General features: G+C 33.1%; 3 protein-coding genes across 3 annotated transcripts; 1 reads left to right on the forward strand and 2 right to left on the reverse strand.

Moving 5' to 3' along the window:
* Positions 1-2644: 2644 nt before the first annotated feature.
* LOC106296805 lies at positions 2645-5539 on the forward strand. The gene is made up of 3 exons (XM_013733034.1): positions 2645-3177; positions 3549-3908; positions 4950-5539. Exons 1-3 carry the CDS (start codon positions 2824-2826, stop codon positions 5487-5489), a joined length of 1254 nt encoding a protein of 417 aa, XP_013588488.1. The 5' UTR covers positions 2645-2823; the 3' UTR covers positions 5490-5539.
* A 4570-nt stretch (positions 5540-10109) lies between these two features.
* On the reverse strand, positions 10110-11920 carry LOC106298304 (myb family transcription factor APL). Its single transcript, XM_013734406.1, has 6 exons — positions 11746-11920; positions 11565-11641; positions 11366-11432; positions 11181-11247; positions 11054-11096; positions 10110-10962 (listed from the first exon to the last, which is right to left on the reverse strand). Exons 1-6 carry the CDS (start codon positions 11918-11920, stop codon positions 10324-10326), a joined length of 1068 nt encoding a protein of 355 aa, XP_013589860.1. The 3' UTR covers positions 10110-10323.
* Positions 11921-15356: 3436 nt separating this feature from the next.
* Positions 15357-20401, reverse strand: LOC106296445 (succinate-semialdehyde dehydrogenase, mitochondrial). The gene is made up of 20 exons (XM_013732577.1): positions 20169-20401; positions 19811-19924; positions 19630-19729; positions 19439-19487; positions 19049-19136; positions 18826-18936; positions 18616-18678; positions 18379-18489; positions 17954-18019; positions 17759-17836; positions 17595-17672; positions 17268-17334; positions 17103-17188; positions 16831-16863; positions 16695-16727; positions 16427-16527; positions 16248-16333; positions 16063-16169; positions 15912-15989; positions 15357-15684 (listed from the first exon to the last, which is right to left on the reverse strand). Exons 1-20 carry the CDS (start codon positions 20274-20276, stop codon positions 15646-15648), a joined length of 1596 nt encoding a protein of 531 aa, XP_013588031.1. The 5' UTR covers positions 20277-20401; the 3' UTR covers positions 15357-15645.
* Positions 20402-20775: the final 374 nt, after the last annotated feature.

Below are 20775 nucleotides of genomic sequence, written 5' to 3' on the forward strand. Positions count from 1 at the left end.
AAAGGTCAAGCACCTACCCAATAGCAACTAGCAAGCGAGTGTTAATCGTTAAGTGTACTCTTGTTTTGATTTTACTTTGATTTTACTGAACAGGTGGCTTATATGGCTTTGGTGGGATCATTTCCATTTAACTCATTCATGTCTAGATTTCTCTCTGGTATTGGGACGGCTGTTCTTGCTGTGTTTTTAGCATTTTGAAAACATACGAATACATGTAAATTAGGAATGTATGAAACCAATAGAGTTTAAGTCAGTTGGTATTAATCAGATATGAGTTTGGAACCAGAACGAGCGTTTACAGATTTTGTGCTATGCAGTTTCATGACACTTACGAACTTGAACAGAATTGGAGTTCTTCAAAGGCGTAGAACATCCATCTCCAGAACTCAGCCAAATCACACCTCAAAAATAGAACTATTGTCAAAGTAAAATAGTAGCAGAATTAGAAACAAAAATCTGCTTCATGAATCAACAAACCTCTTAATGAGATAAGACAAAGAATCTGTGAAACTAGAAAAAGAAAAAAAAAGGAGAAAGGGAGGATACTGAGAATGAGACAAGACGTCATCTTGAGTTCTTATTTTTATTTTTTCCAAACAATAAAAAGTTTAAGATATATTAAAAAGATATTGTCTAGATACTCTAAAGATTTTTTTTAAAAAAATATTTTTTTGTAAAACTGCTACTTAAAATATAAAATAAATTAGGAATTGATAAATATTAAGATTGTACAATTTGGTAAATTTTTATATACATAAGTGTATTTTTCCAAAAACTTAAACAATGGTGTAGTTTTCAAATTATAATCTTATCTGAATGTATTTCTCCAAATTTTCCCTATTAAAAAGTAAACATAATTTTTTTCGTGGTTTTTTAAAATGGTTTTTGGTTTTTGATTCTCTAAAAATTATTTTTTTACCAATCAATTTTTTTGTTTTTTAAATAGATTCCCTAAACTTTAAGGAAACCAGATTTCGAGAAAACTACTTCTTTCTATACAAACACGAAAATCTATGTTTTCTTGGTTTTTCTTTGCAAACTGTCGTTAGTTTTTTTTTCTTTGTAAAATTAGTTGTACATTCATAAATTAATAACTACAGAAATCATAAATTAAAAAATACAGAGAAACTATTTTGAAAAAAGAATATATATTTCTAAACAAAAAAGAAGAAAATCATGGTTTTCATGGGTTTTTTCAAAACTTGTCCTATGGATTTTCAGTTATTTTTTTAACTAAAAATATTAGTATATTATGAATGAGTATAAGAAAAATAAATAAAAATGGTAAAATAAAGTGTATATATATATATATATAAATTTATGTTTAAACATAGAATTATATTATTATTATTTTGTTTTTTTTAATTTTAAATAAGCTTATGTGTGTTTTGGTAATAATATTTTATATTTTATTATTTCCAGAATAAATATTTTACTTTAAAAATATTTTGTTTTATTATTTTGAAAGCAAAAAGGCAAAACTAAAAACCAAAATCTAAAATCATCAATCATATTTTTCAAATGGGTGAAACTTTGAATGGGTGAAACTTTGACCTGTAACGTCTCAACATCTCGCCAAGAAAAGAATAACGAAAGGTGACTATCAAAATGAATAATGAGATCAATCTTGGCTTATAAGATTATCCATCTACCGCAACCATTCTCACTAGTGACGTGCCACCTTGTCTTGAATGTACTGTATTGTGTTGAATGCAATAAATATTCAAAACACATGAGTTATGCTATGCCATTTATTTTATATCAACTTGAATTATACAATTATTAATTTAATTTTTAGGCCATGAATATGTAATGTGCTGATCACTAAATTATTCTGCATTTCCAACTTTTATGTACAGTTGTATAAATAGTATAGGGGGATATTGTGGTCACTATTTTTGTTTCTCATGACGAATATAAGCGAGATGGAATGAATCCCAAGACATCCAGACAATAAAAGGAGAAAGAAAAAGGATTAAACTTGTATGCGACTGTCTTTACATGAGACCTTTATCAAAAGACACAACACCTTATCTGATATAAAAACACTATAAATTTCCATTAACCAACAGTAATATCACTGGGGTGTGGTGTCATTTTCCAAGAAAGATTACACCTAGAGATCATACTTACAATTAGATTAAAGGATTAGCATAGAAATCCTCGAAAGAACAAGGCAAAGATCATATGTTAAAATGATTAAAAACAATTCAAATTGAAAGGACCAAAAAAGTGTGATCAAAGACTCAAAAGGAGAGCCCATAGTGTACAAAAAGAAGCTGCACGGATCGGATCTATTCACATGACATACTGATTTTATTCCATGTTATTAGTCGCTGTTCCACATTCCTTTCCACGTATGAATATTTGTAATCGGTTATCTCTTCAAGGTAGAAAAGTATTTGCTGAAATATAGATATATAAAATTATTTTGATGCAATTAAATCTTATTGTATAATAGTTATACAAAAAAGGAAAAACAATTCTAGAATTTGCATAAGAAAAGAATAATTCGTCTATTCCTCAATGATTAATTAAATATTTAGAGAGATTAGGAAAGTATCCAAAATAAATTTGTGATTGTCAATATTCGAAGAATTTAAATTTATAAGGTTAAGCGTCTGGGACCGCTGGACTGATACAATGTCCCTTTTGTCTATCCATCTCTCTCCCTACAAGCTACATACAGATATAAATATAAACCAATAATGTTCTCTCTGTAGTACAAAACCATTCTAATAGATATTCGATCCCAAAATAAAAACAGCTGAAACAACCACACTCATCATTATCATCATCACTCTTTGCTATCATCAGATCATAATGAGCAACTCAAAATCATACTGGAGGAAGCAAAGATGGGGAACGCCTCCACAAACGTTAACGCCATTGATGGAAGGACCAGATCCAGACATGCAAGATGAAAGAGCCAAGAAGGAGAGCTCATGGGAAGCCATTAGAGAATGGTTTAAGGTTCACAAGGGTATTTCTGGAAACATGTCTTCTCCATCCGTACAACCACATTGCAATAGTTATGATGTGGCGGCCAAAGGACAAGACGTGAGGCTCTTGCTCGGCGTCTTAGGTTGTCCTCTTGCTCCAATCTCCGTCGTCGGCTCCGATCTATTACCCGATGACCCTCTTCTTGGCTCTTTCCAAATCAAGAATGTCCCATTTGTGAGTATTATTACTACCTCTTTTACACTCTTTCTATTTTGTTGGGTTATATCGAATAATGCCTTTAATTTGATTTTCATAGTTTAAAATGGATTACATTTGAAAAGTTATCATTTAATTTGGAAAAAAGTCGTTTGAGTAGTTAATCTTTAAGATAAATTGGGTATAAATATATTTGTTACTTTTTTCTGTTTTTGATAATCATAGATCCTAAACCAAAGTCCAAACAAATACTCCAGAACCTAACCAAGTAATGTTATCAATTAAATCATCCACAATATTAATTATGAAAACTAGTAAGTATACGTTAGGTATGTATGCATATATATATGGTTTATTTATTTAATTAATTATAAATATTTAAATTATAGGAGACGTCGACGGCTCATTACATAATACAACAATACTTAGCGGCGACGGGATGTCTAAAGCGAGCTAAGGCGGCTAAAAATATGTACGCGACGGGAATAATGAAAATGAGCTGCTGTGAGACGGAGATAGCCGCCGGAAAAAGCGTTAAGACACTCGGTGGTGGTGGAAATGGTCGGAGCGGAGATAGTGGTTGTTTTGTACTGTGGCAGATGCACCCTGGGATGTGGTCTCTGGAGCTTGTTCTCGGTGGTACTAAACTCATATCCGGCTCCGACGGTAAAACCGTCTGGCGCCATACGCCATGGCTAGGTACTCACGCTGCTAAAGGCCCTCAACGTCCACTTCGTCGTCTCATCCAGGTAATGTATTTATTTTTGATAATTATTCAAACATACACGAGGTTTAATTAGAATTTCATATACTCAAATATATATGACGTCATAAAGATTGTTGAAGAGATAAGGACGTGGAAGGAAAAAGAGTAGTCATTGTCCAATAAGAAACGAGAGCTAATAAAAATATATAAACCTGACAAGTGATGGAGAAGCTGTCTCCTTCTCTATTTGCTTTCTTTTGAAACTTCAAAATCAAAACATAGCCCCACACCATTACCCACTCTTGACTCTCCCACGCACCACACGTGCTTTATACTTTTATGTCACGTTGACGTCATTTGTTTTGATTGCTTATATCGAAGGCTTGCTTACTATCTATATCTATATGTGAAATGTTTTGCTAATGGTTTCAGATTTAGTTCCATTTTTAGTAAGTATGAGGTTTAGTTCCACAGATTATTGCATTCTCTCTCTTTTTTTCTATACGTAAAGAAAGTAACGAACTACAAGTTTGTCCGTCAGGACGATTTGCTAGGTAGCTGTGTACAATTATTGGTTAGAGGTGTATATAATATATTAATATGTGGTGTGAAAATAGAGTATAGTGTACTATTATGCACGTATATTCGCCATATGAATACGATCTATCATTAATTCAATTTCAAAGTGGGGAACTTCTTGGGATTATCAAAGTTTGTCTTTCGACTTTATCTTTTCTCTTTTCTTTAAAATCTTTTGCTTTATAGTTCTTGTCGTTCAAACTCCAACGAATATGCGTCGGAAACATTTTTCCTTTGGTGTAAGATTTTTTTTTCTTGTCAGCTTCCTTTGGTATAAGATATTGAGAATTTTTTTTACTTCTGTCTTTAATATATAAAATAGTAAGATTTGTATTTCAATTTATAAAATGTCAAACATTTTATTAAGAAAAATTTAGTTTTATTATATTTTATATCCAAACTATTTTATAATTGGTTAGATATTTTATTTGAATATTAAATAGTGCTTTAATGTGATAACTTTATTTTTTACTAAACATGATTTATTATGTAATTTGGGTTACAGGGCTTGGACCCAAAAACAACAGCAGGCCTATTCGCAAAGGCCCAATGCTTAGGCGAGAGAAGAATCGGCGACGATGACTGCTTCGTACTCAAAGTATCCGCCGATCGTGACTCACTGATCGAGCGTAACGACGCCGGAGCTCCGGCGGAGGTTATACGCCACGCGCTGTACGGGTACTTCTGCCAGAAGAGCGGTCTACTGATCTACTTGGAAGATTCACACCTCACCAGAGTCACGACGATCTCACCAGAAGACGAAGCGGTTTACTGGGAGACGACGATAGGAAGTAGCATCGGAGATTACCGTGACGTTGACGGAGTCGCTGTAGCTCACTGCGGACGTGCCGTCGCGACGGTGTTTCGATTCGGAGAGACGTCGTTGCAGTATAGCAGGACGAGGATGGAGGAGATTTGGAGGATCGACGACGTCGTTTTCGATGTGCCTGGGCTTTCGTTGGATTCGTTTATTCCTCCCGCCGATATATTTGAAGATGATAACAACATTAGTACTCCTGTTTGCAGCAATGTAAATTCCCGTTAAAAAAATGTGGACTAATTTAATAACTAAAAAACTATTTATTGGCGGGTTAATTAGTTGATGGTATAATGTGACGTTTGTTTTTGTATATTACTTTATCAAGAAAGTAGATTTTGAACCGCCCTTCAAAGGGCGGGTATATTTTTGTTCTAATTTTTTTTTGAAACATTTAATTCTTATATTTATGTTTTAATCATATTTGTGTTTTTTTGTAATCATATTTGTGTTTAATCTTAAATTAATTTAATTTAAATTTTGGTAGAAGTATTAAATATGTCAAGTTGCATTATACACTGTGCTATATGTATTTCAAAATTATTTTTAAACTTTATTCCTGTAACATATTATATTTTCTTAATAGTTACCTAACATAATTAGTCAAAAATATTCGTATAAATTTTTTTCTTGGAATCAACCGGAAAATCAAGTCTTGTACTCAATTAGACATGAACTATATACCCGGATAATTTTAAAAATTTTATATTCGAAAAACAATATTAAATCCAACCCGTCCCAACCCGCTCCAAAGAACGAACATTTTTTTGAAAAATGTAAAATAAAAATAATTTTAATTTATTCTGTTAAATAGATATATATATATATACATTGTAAGTATATTAATTGTATACGTTTAGGGCCAGTGTATTAATTTCATTTTTAACATTTTCATTTTTTTAAAAAACTGTTTTATAAATTTAATTTAATTATTATGCCAAATTCTTGTGTAAGTATTAAGAAAGTTTATTCTTTACACCAATCCATATTATTTTATAATAAAAATGCGTATTTTTTAGTTTTGAAAACCTATTTTATTATTTTTAAAAACTTTTTATTTCTATAAATTGCAAGTTTCATTTTTTTGTACTTTATTACATCTATACATTTATTGTTTGGATTTTTATTATTATAACAAAAATAATTTTAATTTTACCAGGCTTGCGAAGTGGATTTATATCATTTGCTTCCAATGTAAAATGTGTTGTTTAAATGAGCCAGTGAAAAGCTATTCATTATTTAATGAAATATGAAGTTGGGTTCGCTAAACAGCCAAAAATTTGTCCAACTTTAGGTCAATTTATACTCTTTCCGTTTTGATTTAATTATCGTTGCAAGGAAAAATTTTCTTTTCAAAATTATTGTTGTTTATAGTTTCAATGCAAAATTTATAAATAAGATTCTCTACTTTATTTTTCTATTGGTTGAAATATGATTAGGTGTATAGGTAATCGTGTTTTTATTTTAGAAATTTACAAAATCATATGTTTCTTTAATCTGTATGTATAAACTTAAAACGACAAATAAAATGAAACGGAGAGAATATATCTTTTCAATTATGATGTTCGCATTAAAAGAAAATAGAAAAGTCAAAGCATTAAAAAGTCTTCTTCTTTCTCTCTCCATATAAACTTAATTCAGCCGCTCTTTCTTTATTCTTTTTAGTTTTCTCATCATTTTTTCTTCATAGTTCTTAAATTTATAAAAAAACCACAAACAATTAAGAACAAAAAAGATTTTACACAAACTAACACTATACATAATTTTTTCAACATTCTGTGTTTTTAACTGAGTAGAAAGAAGTCACGACGAACCACCCCCGTCAAAGATCTCTACACTGAGAATAAAATATAATTTTTACAAAATCTGCATTGGTTAATTAAACAAAACAATTTTAAAATGAAATAAATAAATTATAAGTTCTCATAGATGATAGTTATCAAAAAAAGGAAGTTATGAGGGTTCTTAGAATATAGGAAAAAAAGAAGAAGTCACGTAAGAGGAAGAAATATGTAAATTTAGATGTAGTTATAAAAGAGTTGGTTTATTTTTTTTTTAAAGTAGGTTATGGAGAAAAATTGTTGTTGGACTGAATCTATATCAATTGGTCACACTGCTGTTTTAATAGAATAGATTAATGTTTTTTTGGGCGTTATATGAAAATGTTATGTGACATTGTTGAAGGCCCAATAAAATAAAAAAAAACAAAGGTTTACATAGATATTATTGATGGGCTTTTCTCTTCATTTCTTCGACTTCGCAATGTGATAATCTGGTTATTTTTTTGTACAAAATAAATAGAGTAAAATTTGATTTTTCTTTGTCGGGAAATAATTAATTAGAACAAATGGATGAATCAAATCAGAGAAAGAATTATCAAAAAGAAGCTTCGGGAGTGTATTTTTTTTTATATATTCGGGCAATGTACTACTTTGTTAAGAGAGCATTCAACATCTACACATACCAAAGATAAAGTATAATTTTAAAAATTAATTTATATCATAAAGAAGTGTAATTTAATATCTTCTTTAGCAAAAATAGAAGAAGTAAGGGAGGAGAAAATGGAATCCAAGGTCGAGATCATAAGTTGCCAACAGATGTTTGTTTTTAATCTGCATGAAAGAATGTGCATAGACCATCGATGCGACCGTTACCTTTGTTACTTTTGATTATTTATTCTAAGTACTTTAGTTTTGGTTTGATTAACACCCCTAATAATTACCATATGATATGCGTACAAACATTAACTTTATCATTAGTATTATTTTTATTGTTTAAAATTATGATATACAAGTAAAGCTACATCCACATGCACGTTTATGCATGTGAACCGCGAAAAAGTAGCAGAGTGAGATGGATAAATATTGAAAGCTCTGGATAGTTGTAGTAGTTAACTTATGGTTGGTGACTTAGTGTGATTAGTATTGTGGCTGAATATTCATTGGGCATGCAACACTGTAATTTCAGTTCCACTTTCATACAATGCATCTTCACAGAGACATGGATTATTGCACCATGGCTAAATATTCAATAATAAACATACATTATATTTAAACAAAAAAAAGCATACATTATATATTGCTCGTTTTGAGCACCGCCGGATAGAAACATTTGATTTGATTCCCAAACTTTAAAAAGTTATTTACATAGATGTACCATATGAAATTAAAATTAACTTAAAATGTTTATGATCTCTTAAATTTTAGATTCGACCATGGTGTACTATTATATTAATTTTGTTTTTGAATATATTTGTTTGTTAAGGAGAAGTGTGGGGCGTAGGTAAAAGGAGAAGAGAAGCTTCCTCGAGAAGTGCACACATGGGAGTGCGTTTAGAGCATCATTATTTCTTAATTTTTTTTTTTTTTTTTTACTTTTTCGAATTAAAAAAAAAAAAAAAACGAACCAATCGTGAGCCGCCACGTGTTAGTGGGGCCCGCGAACAGTGTAAGAAACCCTTAAGAACCGACTACTATTTAGTAGTTTTTGTAACCGGTTTTTAAAAAAAAAGTGGGTCCTACGCGGGATCCACAGGCTAAGAAACCCTTCTAGTATACCCGGATAAAGATGCTCTTATATCTCTGTGACACTATCTATATATGCTTCTCCTTCAATTCTTCTCTTTCTGCCTTTTGTTTTTCTCAGCTTTTAGGGAGAGATAAGAGACTGACTGAGAGAGCTTTCTTTTTTACATGCCAACTTGCAGTGATGACCAGATCTTTATATAGTTCTCTCTCTACAGCCAACAAAGTGTCAGTATATATCTATTACATGTATGAGCCGTAATTTGAATTTTGTCGAGTAATTAAACACAAAACATTCGTTATCAAGGCAAAACTTTTATTTTCAAATATTTTGTGTGTGTCTATAGACATTCGTACTAATTAGTGGTCATATGAACCAAAGAAAGAAAGAAAGAAAGGAATAAAGAACAAAGATATCTTCGGAAGGAAAGATAGATACTCAGTGTCGGTTAATTTCTCTTATGACAAGTTCTTTTATTTATTTCTTTTGGAAAGGATGTTGTAGCTCTATACACACAGTCACACTCATACTTACGCTATATACATATGAAATCAAGTGACTGTATACATTTGAATCAAAATTTACAGCTTTTCTTGCTGTTTGCATGTGGATTTCCCAAAACCCTAAAAACCTTTTGCTTTGATTGGGATCATCATCATTATGACTGGCTTTGTCCTTCTTTTTCTTATTTACTCATGTTTTTTACCCATAAACTTTATATCTAAGTTTGATTCGAAATTTAGTTTCCCGATGCAGATATCTCCATTTTAGCGTAATCATAGTATAAGGCATCAAGTACAAACTAACTCGAGATAGAAATAACTAACTCATGAAAAAAGCAAAGGGCCCTCTAAAAGCTTTTAAATATCGTACATGCCTTGAAACATGAGCGATCTCATTCTCTCTACCCATAAATGTTCATTATTTAATTTGTCATAAGATGCTACGTACGTTCGTATATATACCGGTTAAGGCATATTATATGTGATACACATATACATTGGTTAAACGTCTATACTTTAGTCTATAGATTTTACATTTTGTATATGCATCTGAATATCTGATTGGTAAGACTGTCAGTTAAAAAAGTCGTAAAAACATATAAAATAAATTGGGGTTTATTTATATTCAGTTATTAATAAAAATGACAAAAGGTAATCTGCTATCAAATATTTATATTAAAATAGTTCAGCATAAACATACAAAAAATGAAAATAACTAGTGGTTGATTAAAAGCAAAGAAAACATAATCATATAATCACTTGGCCATTCTACTGACTAGCACTGTAATCATCAATTTTCAAACAGTTGGCTGGAGAATAATGAACAAGTATATAATATAACCTAAATATGATAGCAACAATAATGATACATAATTTCAGTACAAATTAAAAACACCAGCAAAACTAATCCGATAAACATAACAAAGTTTGTAATTTTTTATGCCTCATCTCTAAACCTAAGTCAAGCTCATAAAACAAAATATATATCTCATTCTCACGTTCTCATGCATCACATATTAAAATAAACAATTTTATCACCCAAATGGTGAGTTCCTTCCTTGTATTAACCCACTGTTAGGGTTCATCATAGGACTCAATGGTGACCTTCGAGGTGATGGCCTTTCCAGAAATTTGCCACCGTTATTTCCTTCATCACCTGACAAACCCGATTTCCTTTCGTAAATTTCCGACAGAGAATCCAAATCCGTGGAAACATGTGTAGCCATTTGTATCTGAATCCGATGCTCGTCATCGATGGCTTGGTTTCCAGAAAGATCATGATCTTGATCAGACCACATTAAGAGTTCTTTCCTTATATCGTTACCATAGCTAGGGTTTGGTCGCTTCTTCCCCAAGTAAATGTTGGTGTCTGCAGCATTGTTGGCCGTGTAATGATTCTCTATGTTCTGATGATGGAAGTTATGTTGGTCAAGAACTTGTTCGGTTGTGTTTCCATAAATGTTTAGGTCTTGAAACGGCGGGAAACTAAGAGGATGAGGTTGTGGACCCACCGCTGCGGAAAGACTTGTACTTCCCAAATTGGTCTTGTAACCTCCTCCGGCGGCGGCAGCGGCTGCCATGTTCTCACCGGCTAAGGTTTGGCAAGCTCTCTCCAATATAGTTTGCATGTACTTTCCTTGTGCTTCAATCCTCAGCTGCAAATGTCTCTGCACCTAAAACATTTAAATGCAATATATATTATATATCAACCAAAATTATCTTTTATAAGAGATGAATATTATAAAATATGAAAAAATTAACTACCTCTAGCTGTTCATGCAACCTTCTCTGCACTTCCATTTGCATCCTGATCAAATAAACCAAGTGTAAGTTGCTGCTAATATAAACAGAACATTAAAATAGATAAAATTAACGTGAAGAGAGGATGTACTCGTTCATGTTGCGGCTGATCATGCCAGAGGAGGAAGCTATGTTGCGCTGAATATCCATGGCAGAAGCTAAAGAAATATAATTTATTTTAGAGAACAATGGATTAAAAATACACATATATTATATATATATATATGTATATAATTTCTGCAACCCTAATATGATAGAGAAAGGAATAGTGGTCACCTCTTGAGCCTTCCTTTGTGGACTGATCTCCGTACTCCTTGTGCGGCTGCTTTCCAAGCCTGAATTTCTGCACTCATACAGCCAGGTAACATTATAATATTATTATATGATTAAGTGAAAAGAAAAAAAAAATATAGAGAGAAGAGAAAATCAAAAGCAAGTAAGGAAAGAAAACCCTAATTTATATTTGTGTACATACCTGAAGATGGCTCTTTAGGTGGTAAAGAGTAAGACCCTTCACACCCATAACTCTCATAATCGTCTTTGGAGTCGCTTCTGTAAATAAAAAGAACGATCAAAAACTTATTAGTATATAATTCTCAAAAAAAAAACTAGTATATGTTAAAATCGATCAAGATGATATATATGTGTGTGCATACTATCGGGGCCGCCGAGCTGAGCGACGGCATCGACAAAACGCTCGTGGAGTTCGACAGTCCAACGCAAACGCGGTTTAGGGTCGGTGGTGAGGACAAGGCCTGAATCTCCTTGAACGCACATAGCTCTGTTCTCATATGAACCATTCATACTTGAAGGTTTCTTAGCATGGAACATTCTCTCTCTATGACTCTCTTTCTCTCTCTCTAACAGAGGGATTCAAGGAAACGAATGTGATGCAAAAATGTGAGAGAATACGATGCGGTTTTGAAGAGATCAGATGACGGCTTTTTGCTCTTTATCCTTCTCTCTCGCGTATTCTTTTTATTTTTCTTGTGAATAAATTTTTTTTATTAATATTTTTTTGAGAAAGAAAATGGTTATAATATTATAGTAATTAATACTATTGTTTTATCATTATTAAGTAAGGAAGAGAACTAAAGTTTTAGACTAGTACACAGACGTTCCTTTGCGAAAAGATACTGTCGCTAGCTTGAATACCTTTGAATTACTTTCAGTATAAAATGTCTGTAAAGGAATATACGTATACATGAAGTAATTCATGTATTTCTCAAATGGCTTTAAAATGTTGCAAAGGTTTAATTACAAAAAATAAATTAATATTGATTTCTTTTTTGTTGTTGAAAAAGGTAAGTTTTAACATCGGGGATCCTATACAAGTTAGCTATACACAAAAGAGGTTATATCATCAGATGGAAGGTGTTTGTAATATGTACTCATTAAATTTTACAAAAACACTAGCATTTTTCACTTTCTGCCATAAATATAAGCATTAATACATTTAAAATATCTCGAATTTGATGTAGTGGTACTATTCCTTCTGTTTCATATTAAATATCATTTTAGCTTTTAATTTTTGTTTCAAAATAAGTGTTGTTTTATATTTCTAATGCATATTTTACACATATTTTCCAATTTACCCTTATGTTTAATTCATTAATTAATAAAAATCAAACAAAAAATTACATTAAATAGAGGTGAAACAGTTGACCCAAAAAAAAGAATAAAACAATAAATTTAATAGTTTTTTTAATTCGTGTGCAGAAATCTTAAACGACATTTATATTGAAACGGGAGTACTACTTTTTTTTGTTATTTCTCTCTACTAACTTTCAAACTATGAGCACGTTTTAAAACCAATTTTATTATTATCCTTTAATTTGTTTTTCTGCTTGATTTGGTGTATATAAGTACTAACTAATATTTGTAATAAATTAAATTCGACAAGAATAATATAAAAACGAGATTATAAACTTTACTTTTCAAAGTTGAATATATTAAAGTTATATATGTATATATTCTATTCAATTAAGATCGCACGAGGATAGTCGTATACTAGACTTATAGTATGTTTACATCGTCGTTATATATTGCAATCAGGACACATACACACATATCTAAACAAACAAGTCGACAAGGGGTTTTATCATTAATGACAGGGTAAACCTTTTTGGTTAATTATGAGCTGAATATACAATTCTAAGCAATGATGAGTTCGTTATAAACTAATGGACCGTATAGTATTACCAAATACAAACCGTCAGGTGGAATATGTTTTTATAACGAAAACGTTGACTGATCGACCAATTTAGAAAATATGGTTTACAAACGTGAACTACATCCACTAAACTATTCTTTATACAAATGATGATGAATTGTCTTACGTCAAAAAAATCAATTACATTCATCATATAATAAGTCCATCTATCGCATTATTCTTTTATTTTCCAACATCAATGATCAATCGCAAAATTCATAATAATTTGATTTTGGTGAATGAATATATTCATATACATGTAAGATGGTCAACCTGATATGTATGAGTGGGAGGTCCCATATGGTATATTTACGTAGAACAAGAATAATCCAATGAATATGGCGTTGAGATTGATATGCATACTTTTTTATAAGAAAATGATATGCACACAAAAAAGAGAGCATATGATCTAGGAGTATAAAACTGCATTAAATCTGCAGAAATTTTAAATATGTACTATAAATTTTTGTATTAAATATGAACAGGGAAATGTCCAGTGTAGCATTTAGTGAAGGAATATAATCTGGAGTTTAAAGAGAGAAAACAACATAAGAATATGGAAGCAACACTTTGAGTTATACATATACATGGTTTAGTGATATGTGGAGAATTATGCATCAATGTGTAAAGAGAGTGTTACTGTTGGGGACCTCTTCTTATACTTATTAAAGCTCTTTTATTCTTTTTTTTTATTTTTACTATATGTTTTTCCCTTTTCCCAATTTTTAATTTTTTTTTTTTGGTTAAAGCTTGCTGGGACTACCCTTTTTGGCTTTTGTAGGACTGACGATTGTGCAGCTATACATGGTAATACATTTTCCAGATATTAATTTGAATTTAATTTAGTAATATTGTTTTTTTCAAATAAACAATGTTTTCTTTGTCAGAAATATTAAATTGTGGCTTTAAAATGAATTGTATGCACAATAAATTAATCAACGCACACAAATCTGGCTAGGATATAATATATAATAGGAAAATGGTGTTAAATTTAACATAATATAACAAATGAAAGTTAAAATAGCATGAGAATTGGAATCAATTCTTCGCCTCTTTGATGAATAAAGATAGATTCTTATTGCGCCAACAATATTAAAAAATGAAAATAGAACTCCCGCGATAGATGCCAACCGTATGAACTTGGCCAGCCACATTTACATAGTTACATGCAATATATTACTAGACTTTTTCTGACCCCCTTTAGAGTTTAGATACGCACACCTTATTCATAATGATTTCCTGTCCTTTTGATATTTTTTTGGGGAATCAAATTACAAAATTTATTCATAGTGATGTAAAGTATATTTGCATTAGCAAATTAGACGGCCATAAGATCATTTAAATTCTTATTTTCTTGATTTTTAATGCTTTTAAGCGAGAGTTTATTTTGCAAGCAAAGCTTTTGTTTTATTTAAATCAGGTAAAGGCAATGTTTAAGTTTTAGGCTTTTAGCTAATTGTAGTTGAAGCAAATTAAGAACTTAAAAAGAAATAAATAAGCCGGAAAATAAATAAATTGATGACAATAAAGTAAGTCGGTTCAAAAAATAGAGGCCATGGTTGCTTGAACTTCAAGCATCTTTTAATGGTGCTTTAGAATTTCTTCTCTGAATGAATATATTCCTTCCGCTCTTCTTATCTTTCTCCACTAAAAAAACGTTAAAAGAATTAAAATCCGAAGTTCGGCAAGTCGCAAGAACCACGTATTTCTAACGCTATTTTAAAACCATATCTGAGTGCAGTTTTCTTGATAGTGAATATCTCTTAACTTAGATAAACCGATATGATGCTTTTTTTTTCAGACAGCAATTAACTGAATGCTACAACTCTCGTGGCACATGAGACGTACAAGTGTTTTATATAACAAGATACAGATGAAAAGAAAAAACAGACTCACCAGATGAATGCTACAACTCTCATGAATAAATCTCTTTTGTTTAGCATGATTTTGTATTCTTTAAATACAAAGAAAAACAGACTCAGCAGATGTAATTAAGGTTTTGATTGAATAAATTTTGCATTCATTCAAAAAAAAGATACTGATGAAAAGGAAAAATAAAATAAAACACATCGATTTCCAAGAACAAGACTTCTCTTTTTAGTATATACGAAGCAGAAATTGTCAGAATATAACACAAAAATTCACTTGAAACAAAATCATTCAAAAACCATGCTAAAACATATTGGTCCGTACTAGACCAATTCTTTATTTCTAAATAAAAAATCTCCAAACCTTTATTATGTTTCAAAGTAACAACGAACAACTCTTCAAAGGTAAGCCGTTATTGGAAGGATATATAAGTGCAGGAGTAGCTGACCATTTCCAAGCTATCTAACAAACCAAATCACTGTCTGTTCATATCTCCCATGCATATGTATTTGATCTGCATCGAACCCAAGCGTCAATAAACGATAAGCAATTTACAAACAACTTTATGCTTATATAGAAACTTTTACAACACAAGATTATGTGCTATGAGTTGGGGGTCTGGGAGCATTTACATTGCACGTTTTATAACCATCTTATAATCAATTTAATCTCTAAATAAGTTGATTCGATCAAATGAAGCGTAGGTTGATAAGAGAGAAGATGAGTGTTGCTGTGAGTTACCTCATGGTATTCGTCCATACCGTACTTAGATCCTTCCCTTCCAAGTCCAGACTGCTTCACTCCACCGAATGGAGCCACCTGCAATTAAAAGATGTCAGCAAATGTATTGACTATAATTTGGAGAATGTGTTTCTTCAGTTTCTGGTCTTACCTCTGTTGATATGATTCCTTCATTCACCCCTACAAGTCCGTATTCAAGTGCTTCGGATACACGCCACGATCGTTGGACACTGTTTGTGAATATATACGCAGCAAGTCCTGCACACACATACACATTTCGTCATCTCCTCTATCATGTTAAAAAAGTTGCTAAGATTGCATTGCATGAGGACAAACCTGCAATAGTGTCATTAGCGATTCTGATAGCGTCCTCCTCAGTCTTAAACCGAATAAGGGGAGCTACGGGTCCGAAAATCTCCTCCCTAAGACAAGCAAAATAAGTTCTGATAAAAAATGCAAGGAACGCTAGACAAAAAGGTATAACACTGCAACTTTCTGAATCTTCCACAGCTTACTTAGACATAATCATGTTACTCGTAACATCACGGATAACAGTAGGCTCATAAAAAGTCATCCCTAGACTGTGCTTTTTGCCGCCGAGAAGGACTTTTGCTCCCTTTAAGAAGAAGACAACAACAGAGCATAAAAAATACCTCTTGTTAGTATGAATCGGGGAAATACAGGATTTTTCTGTTTTGCTGTGAATGACGTACAAATGCAAAATATAAACCGCTTCACTTAGAAACCAAGGTTAGCAAAGATGCATAAGGGAAAAATACAAACCTTGGAAACGGCATCTTGCACGAATGACTCTACCTGCAATTATATAGCATGAAGATCAAGACTATTAACATGAGTGCCATCAAATATTATTGGTGTATGAGAAAAACTCGGAAACTGGAAACTATTAATATTGTACCTTCTGAATTGCTGCATCGTTTATAAGTGGACCCTGTAAGAATATTGAACTGACAAGTAAGTTTACAGCAAAATAGCAGAGTACACAAGAAAGTAGACTCAGTAAACCTTAAACTAAGTCGTTTGGGATGTTAGTTGACAGACCTAGAAAGAAGATATCAATAACCTACTTCTCTAGATTCTCTAGCAAATAGCCTTTTATAGTTTTGTAATCACCAAATCATCAAGGGTATAACATCAGAAAGCAGAAGCATAAGACCAAAAAGGGTATACCTGGGTTGCCCCCTCCTTAAAGCCATCTCCTACTTCTAATTTTTGAACCGCTTCAGAAAAGGCCTCAGCAAATTTATCATAGATACCTGTGGGAAAATATCAAATATTACGTTAATAGCAGATGAAGGATCCATTAGGCGGTGTGCCGAGTAACCCAATTCTTACCATCTTGCACAAGTACTCTGTTCGCACATACACATGTCTGACCACTGTTCCTAAATTTCGCTGCAAGCTGTAAAATCACAAATCAAATAGGTCATATAACGATTTAGTATTGACGGTCCCCATAGTGCACCACCGAGAAACTTGTGCTTGAAACAAGGAGGGACAGGTGGAGCTTGGAAGTAATAACCAGCTTAAGGGATAATACACATCTTTTATGGAAAAGGAACGGGATACCGTCTCATAAGAGAAATTTCTCCAGATAGACCAACTTTTTGAACCTTTTGGACAGACAAATCAATGCCTTAAACATTCATGACTATCACTTACCGTTCCTTTAACTGCTACATCCAGGTCTGCATCATCAAATATTATGGAGGGTGCATTGCCGCCAAGTTCTAGAGAAACCTAGAACAAGGAAAAAAGAAGAGGTACCACCGATATTGGTCTTGAGAATATTTTTCAAATACCACGATACTGATGCTTAAGCATACCTTCTTGACGGTAGGTGCAGCAGCTGCCATCAACTTCTTCCCAACTGCTGTTGATCCTGTGAACGTGATTTTCCTCACCTGAGTAGCACAAGAAACACAAACAGTCACTTGATAAGGTAACTTATCAATTATCATGCATCACTACTAATGGCAGAGATACAAAAAAATAGAGTACACAAAGATAATTAGAGGAACCTGTGGACTTGCAAGCAAAGCATCCCCAATTTCAGGAGCATTTCCCATGACCACATTAAGTGCACCCTGTTGAAAAAACATGCAAATGAATCATACAGAAAGAAAGCATCAATAGGGCCAAACAACTGCAAATAAAGGGTCTGCTCAGAAAGTTCATGATCACAAGAGAAACGCTGTTAAAACTAGTTTTCCAGCCACAATAATCATAGATTAACGGGCCACACATCAGATTAGTAGCCACATTTGAGGACATTACAAGCACTTGAAAATGAGTTCGATAAAATCAGACCCCATGTTATAACGAAAAGACTAACTGTTTGAAATTTACTCATTAGCAGGCCATCTCCCTGACAGGAGGATATCAAAATCAATTAGACCAGAGATGCTGGTGGGTTATATAGTTCAAGCCTAAAATCGTTACTTACTGGAGGAACTCCAGCTTGAAGTGCAAGTTCGGCCGCAGCAAGTGCTGTCAGGGGCGTAAGTTCAGATGGTTTAACAACCACCGTGCAACCAGAAGCCAGAGCAGGACCAACCTACAGTACGTCAACCATCCACATCAAACTTGATGAAAAAAGTTCAACATAATCTACTGGGATAGTATACTAGACAGGCTTTTAATAGAAAAAGAAGGTAAATTGCAACGGTACAACAAGCAAGACCTTTCGAGTAATCATAGCTAAGGGAAAGTTCCAAGGGGTAATTGCGCCAACAACACCAATAGGCTGCATAGCAAATCAAGAGAGTCAAGCAGTGCAAGTGTAATGTAAATACCTGCTACTGTAAATACAGTCAGTCAGCAACATTATGTCACTCAAAAATAAAAAAAAGTTGCATACATAAGAATTTACGAATCAGAAAACTGGGCAAACCTGTTTTAGGACCAACAACCGGCGATCAGACGAATTAGGAGGAATTATGTCACCGTATACACGTTTTGCCTCCTCCGCATAGTACTCAATAAAACTTGCCCCATATGCGACCTGTAAACTAAATTACAGAATCATATACTGCATTTAAGAGAGGAATGCAACATTTGAAACAAGCTCAAATCAGCACCATACAAAGTTCTCAGATATAAAATGAATCGTCTACCTCTCCTATAGCCTCCTTTAGTGGTTTTCCTTGCTCCAAAGTTATAAGTTGTCCAAGTTCTTCCTTGTGTGCAACCAGAAGGTCAAACCTGTGTTTGGAGGAACGAAGTATATCAGGAACCTTGGTTCCAGTAACGTGCAATAGCTATACCAGAAAATCCCCTAACTATGCCCATATCTCTAACCTTAACATTAAATAAGGGAGCAGTCAATTATTTCCAAAAGCCTTAATACTATTACTATACTTTAATTTCATAGGCATTTGAGAGCCATGGAAAACATTCCTCCATTGCCACACTGGCCTTATAATCCTAAAACATGACCATGCACGCTTCAAAAGTAAAAAGAGTACGCATTGCTAGTTGCTAGCCTACAGGATAAAAGTGTGTACCATCGCCTTAAAACTTTACTCCTCTCTCCAGCAGTCCGTCTGCTCCAAGCTGAAAATATGAAAAACATATTACAAGCACATTGTTCAGTGTGAATAGAAGTGACCATCAAAACAATGAGCAGAGACGAAACAGTTTTAGGTATTGCAAATAAGAAAAGCTCAAAAGGAAATAAAAATCTTGGGTCACACACATTGGAATGCTTCGTAAGAAGAAGCAATAGCATCATTCGTCTCTTTGACTCCCATACATGCAACATCAGCTACAATTTCACCCGTTGCTGGATTGTTAACCTGTGGAGAAAGAATATATGATGATGCCAACAGAAGAAGTCCAGTAGCTTTAAAATCAAGAGGCAGATAAGGATGTATGACCTTGATTGTGGTCTTGTCATACGAATCAATCCACTTTCCTCCTATTAGACCTTGTGTTCGCAAAAGTCCCGAGCTCCTGAGCTTCTCGGAGACGCTTTGTGCATCCATACTCATCTGAATAATCAATTGAATTGACAAATAACAAAGTTACAAAAAAAAAAAAAAAACTATTCATAGTCTCTCGTGTTCAACAGCTTCTATAGTAAGGCTATACGAAAATACGATCAGAGAGGAAGAACAGTCAGTGCTAATTGGCAACGACGAGATCTGGATATTTCGATTATTGAAGCGATGTGAAGAAACCTCTCGATATTTTCTTAGCGACTGAATACAAAGGAGATGACTGAGAATGATTAACCTGGCGGCACTGAGAGGAGGAGACGAGGAGGGGGGAAGCATGTGAGGAGGAGCAGACGAGCCTACGGCAACCGACGCTAGCTACACGCGCTGCAGCTCCGAGTACCATTGATTTCAATCGAACAAGACGACGAAAACAAGTGTGAGGAAGATGAGATCAGATGAGTATAAAATATCTTCTTCGCCGGGGAATTAAAAAAAGGGAAATTAGGAGGCGAATACTGTATTTATAAAACTGACAGGTAGGTTAGTGATATTTGACTGTATGTGAGAGTGTTACTGCAAAATATAATCCACGTGGCGGTTACATCATATTTTATCCGAGAGTGCCATACTCCGCGTGGCGTTTTATCAAAGTGTAAAGTACACTCCACGTGGAGTATACTTACCAAAGTAATTTTGTTTCAAAACGCTAATTTACATCTGACCCTCTTCGTGAGATAGTATAGTATCCACAGACCACCTGTCAGATTCATTTCTACGCATGTCACGATCCTAATTTTGTTTCTTTGTGGGGGTCAGCCTTCATCGTAATCTATTGGTCCAAAAGGATTACTTAACATAAGATCACTGTAATTACAGTATCTAATAAACTAATTACTTATAAG

The sequence above is a fragment of the Brassica oleracea genome, chromosome C6, assembly GCF_000695525.1.
Source record: "Brassica oleracea var. oleracea cultivar TO1000 chromosome C6, BOL, whole genome shotgun sequence".
In the NCBI taxonomy this organism is placed as follows: domain Eukaryota; kingdom Viridiplantae; phylum Streptophyta; class Magnoliopsida; order Brassicales; family Brassicaceae; genus Brassica; species Brassica oleracea.

What these genes read in the sequence shown, in the direction of transcription:
- LOC106296805 (XM_013733034.1), top strand. Translation starts at nt 2,824, where the DNA reads ATGAGCAACTCAAAATCATACTGGAGGAAGCAAAGATGGGGAACGCCT. An exon ending in AAATCAAGAATGTCCCATTT is followed by an intron (nt 3,178 to 3,548) that starts GTGAGTATTATT and finishes TTTAAATTATAG; the next exon opens with GAGACGTCGACGGCTCATTA. An exon ending in CACTTCGTCGTCTCATCCAG is followed by an intron (nt 3,909 to 4,949) that starts GTAATGTATTTA and finishes TTTGGGTTACAG; the next exon opens with GGCTTGGACCCAAAAACAAC.
- LOC106298304 (XM_013734406.1), bottom strand. Translation starts at nt 11,920, where the DNA reads ATGTTCCATGCTAAGAAACCTTCAAGTATGAATGGTTCATATGAGAAC. An exon ending in TCAGCTCGGCGGCCCCGATA is followed by an intron (nt 11,642 to 11,745) that starts GTATGCACACAC and finishes TTTTATTTACAG; the next exon opens with AAGCGACTCCAAAGACGATT. An exon ending in ATCAGCCGCAACATGAACGA is followed by an intron (nt 11,097 to 11,180) that starts GTACATCCTCTC and finishes TTATTTGATCAG; the next exon opens with GATGCAAATGGAAGTGCAGA.
- LOC106296445 (XM_013732577.1), bottom strand. Translation starts at nt 20,276, where the DNA reads ATGGTACTCGGAGCTGCAGCGCGTGTAGCTAGCGTCGGTTGCCGTAGG. An exon ending in ATGACAAGACCACAATCAAG is followed by an intron (nt 19,730 to 19,810) that starts GTCATACATCCT and finishes CTTTCTCCACAG; the next exon opens with GTTAACAATCCAGCAACGGG. An exon ending in TGCAAGATGCCGTTTCCAAG is followed by an intron (nt 16,528 to 16,694) that starts GTTTGTATTTTT and finishes TTCTTCTTAAAG; the next exon opens with GGAGCAAAAGTCCTTCTCGG.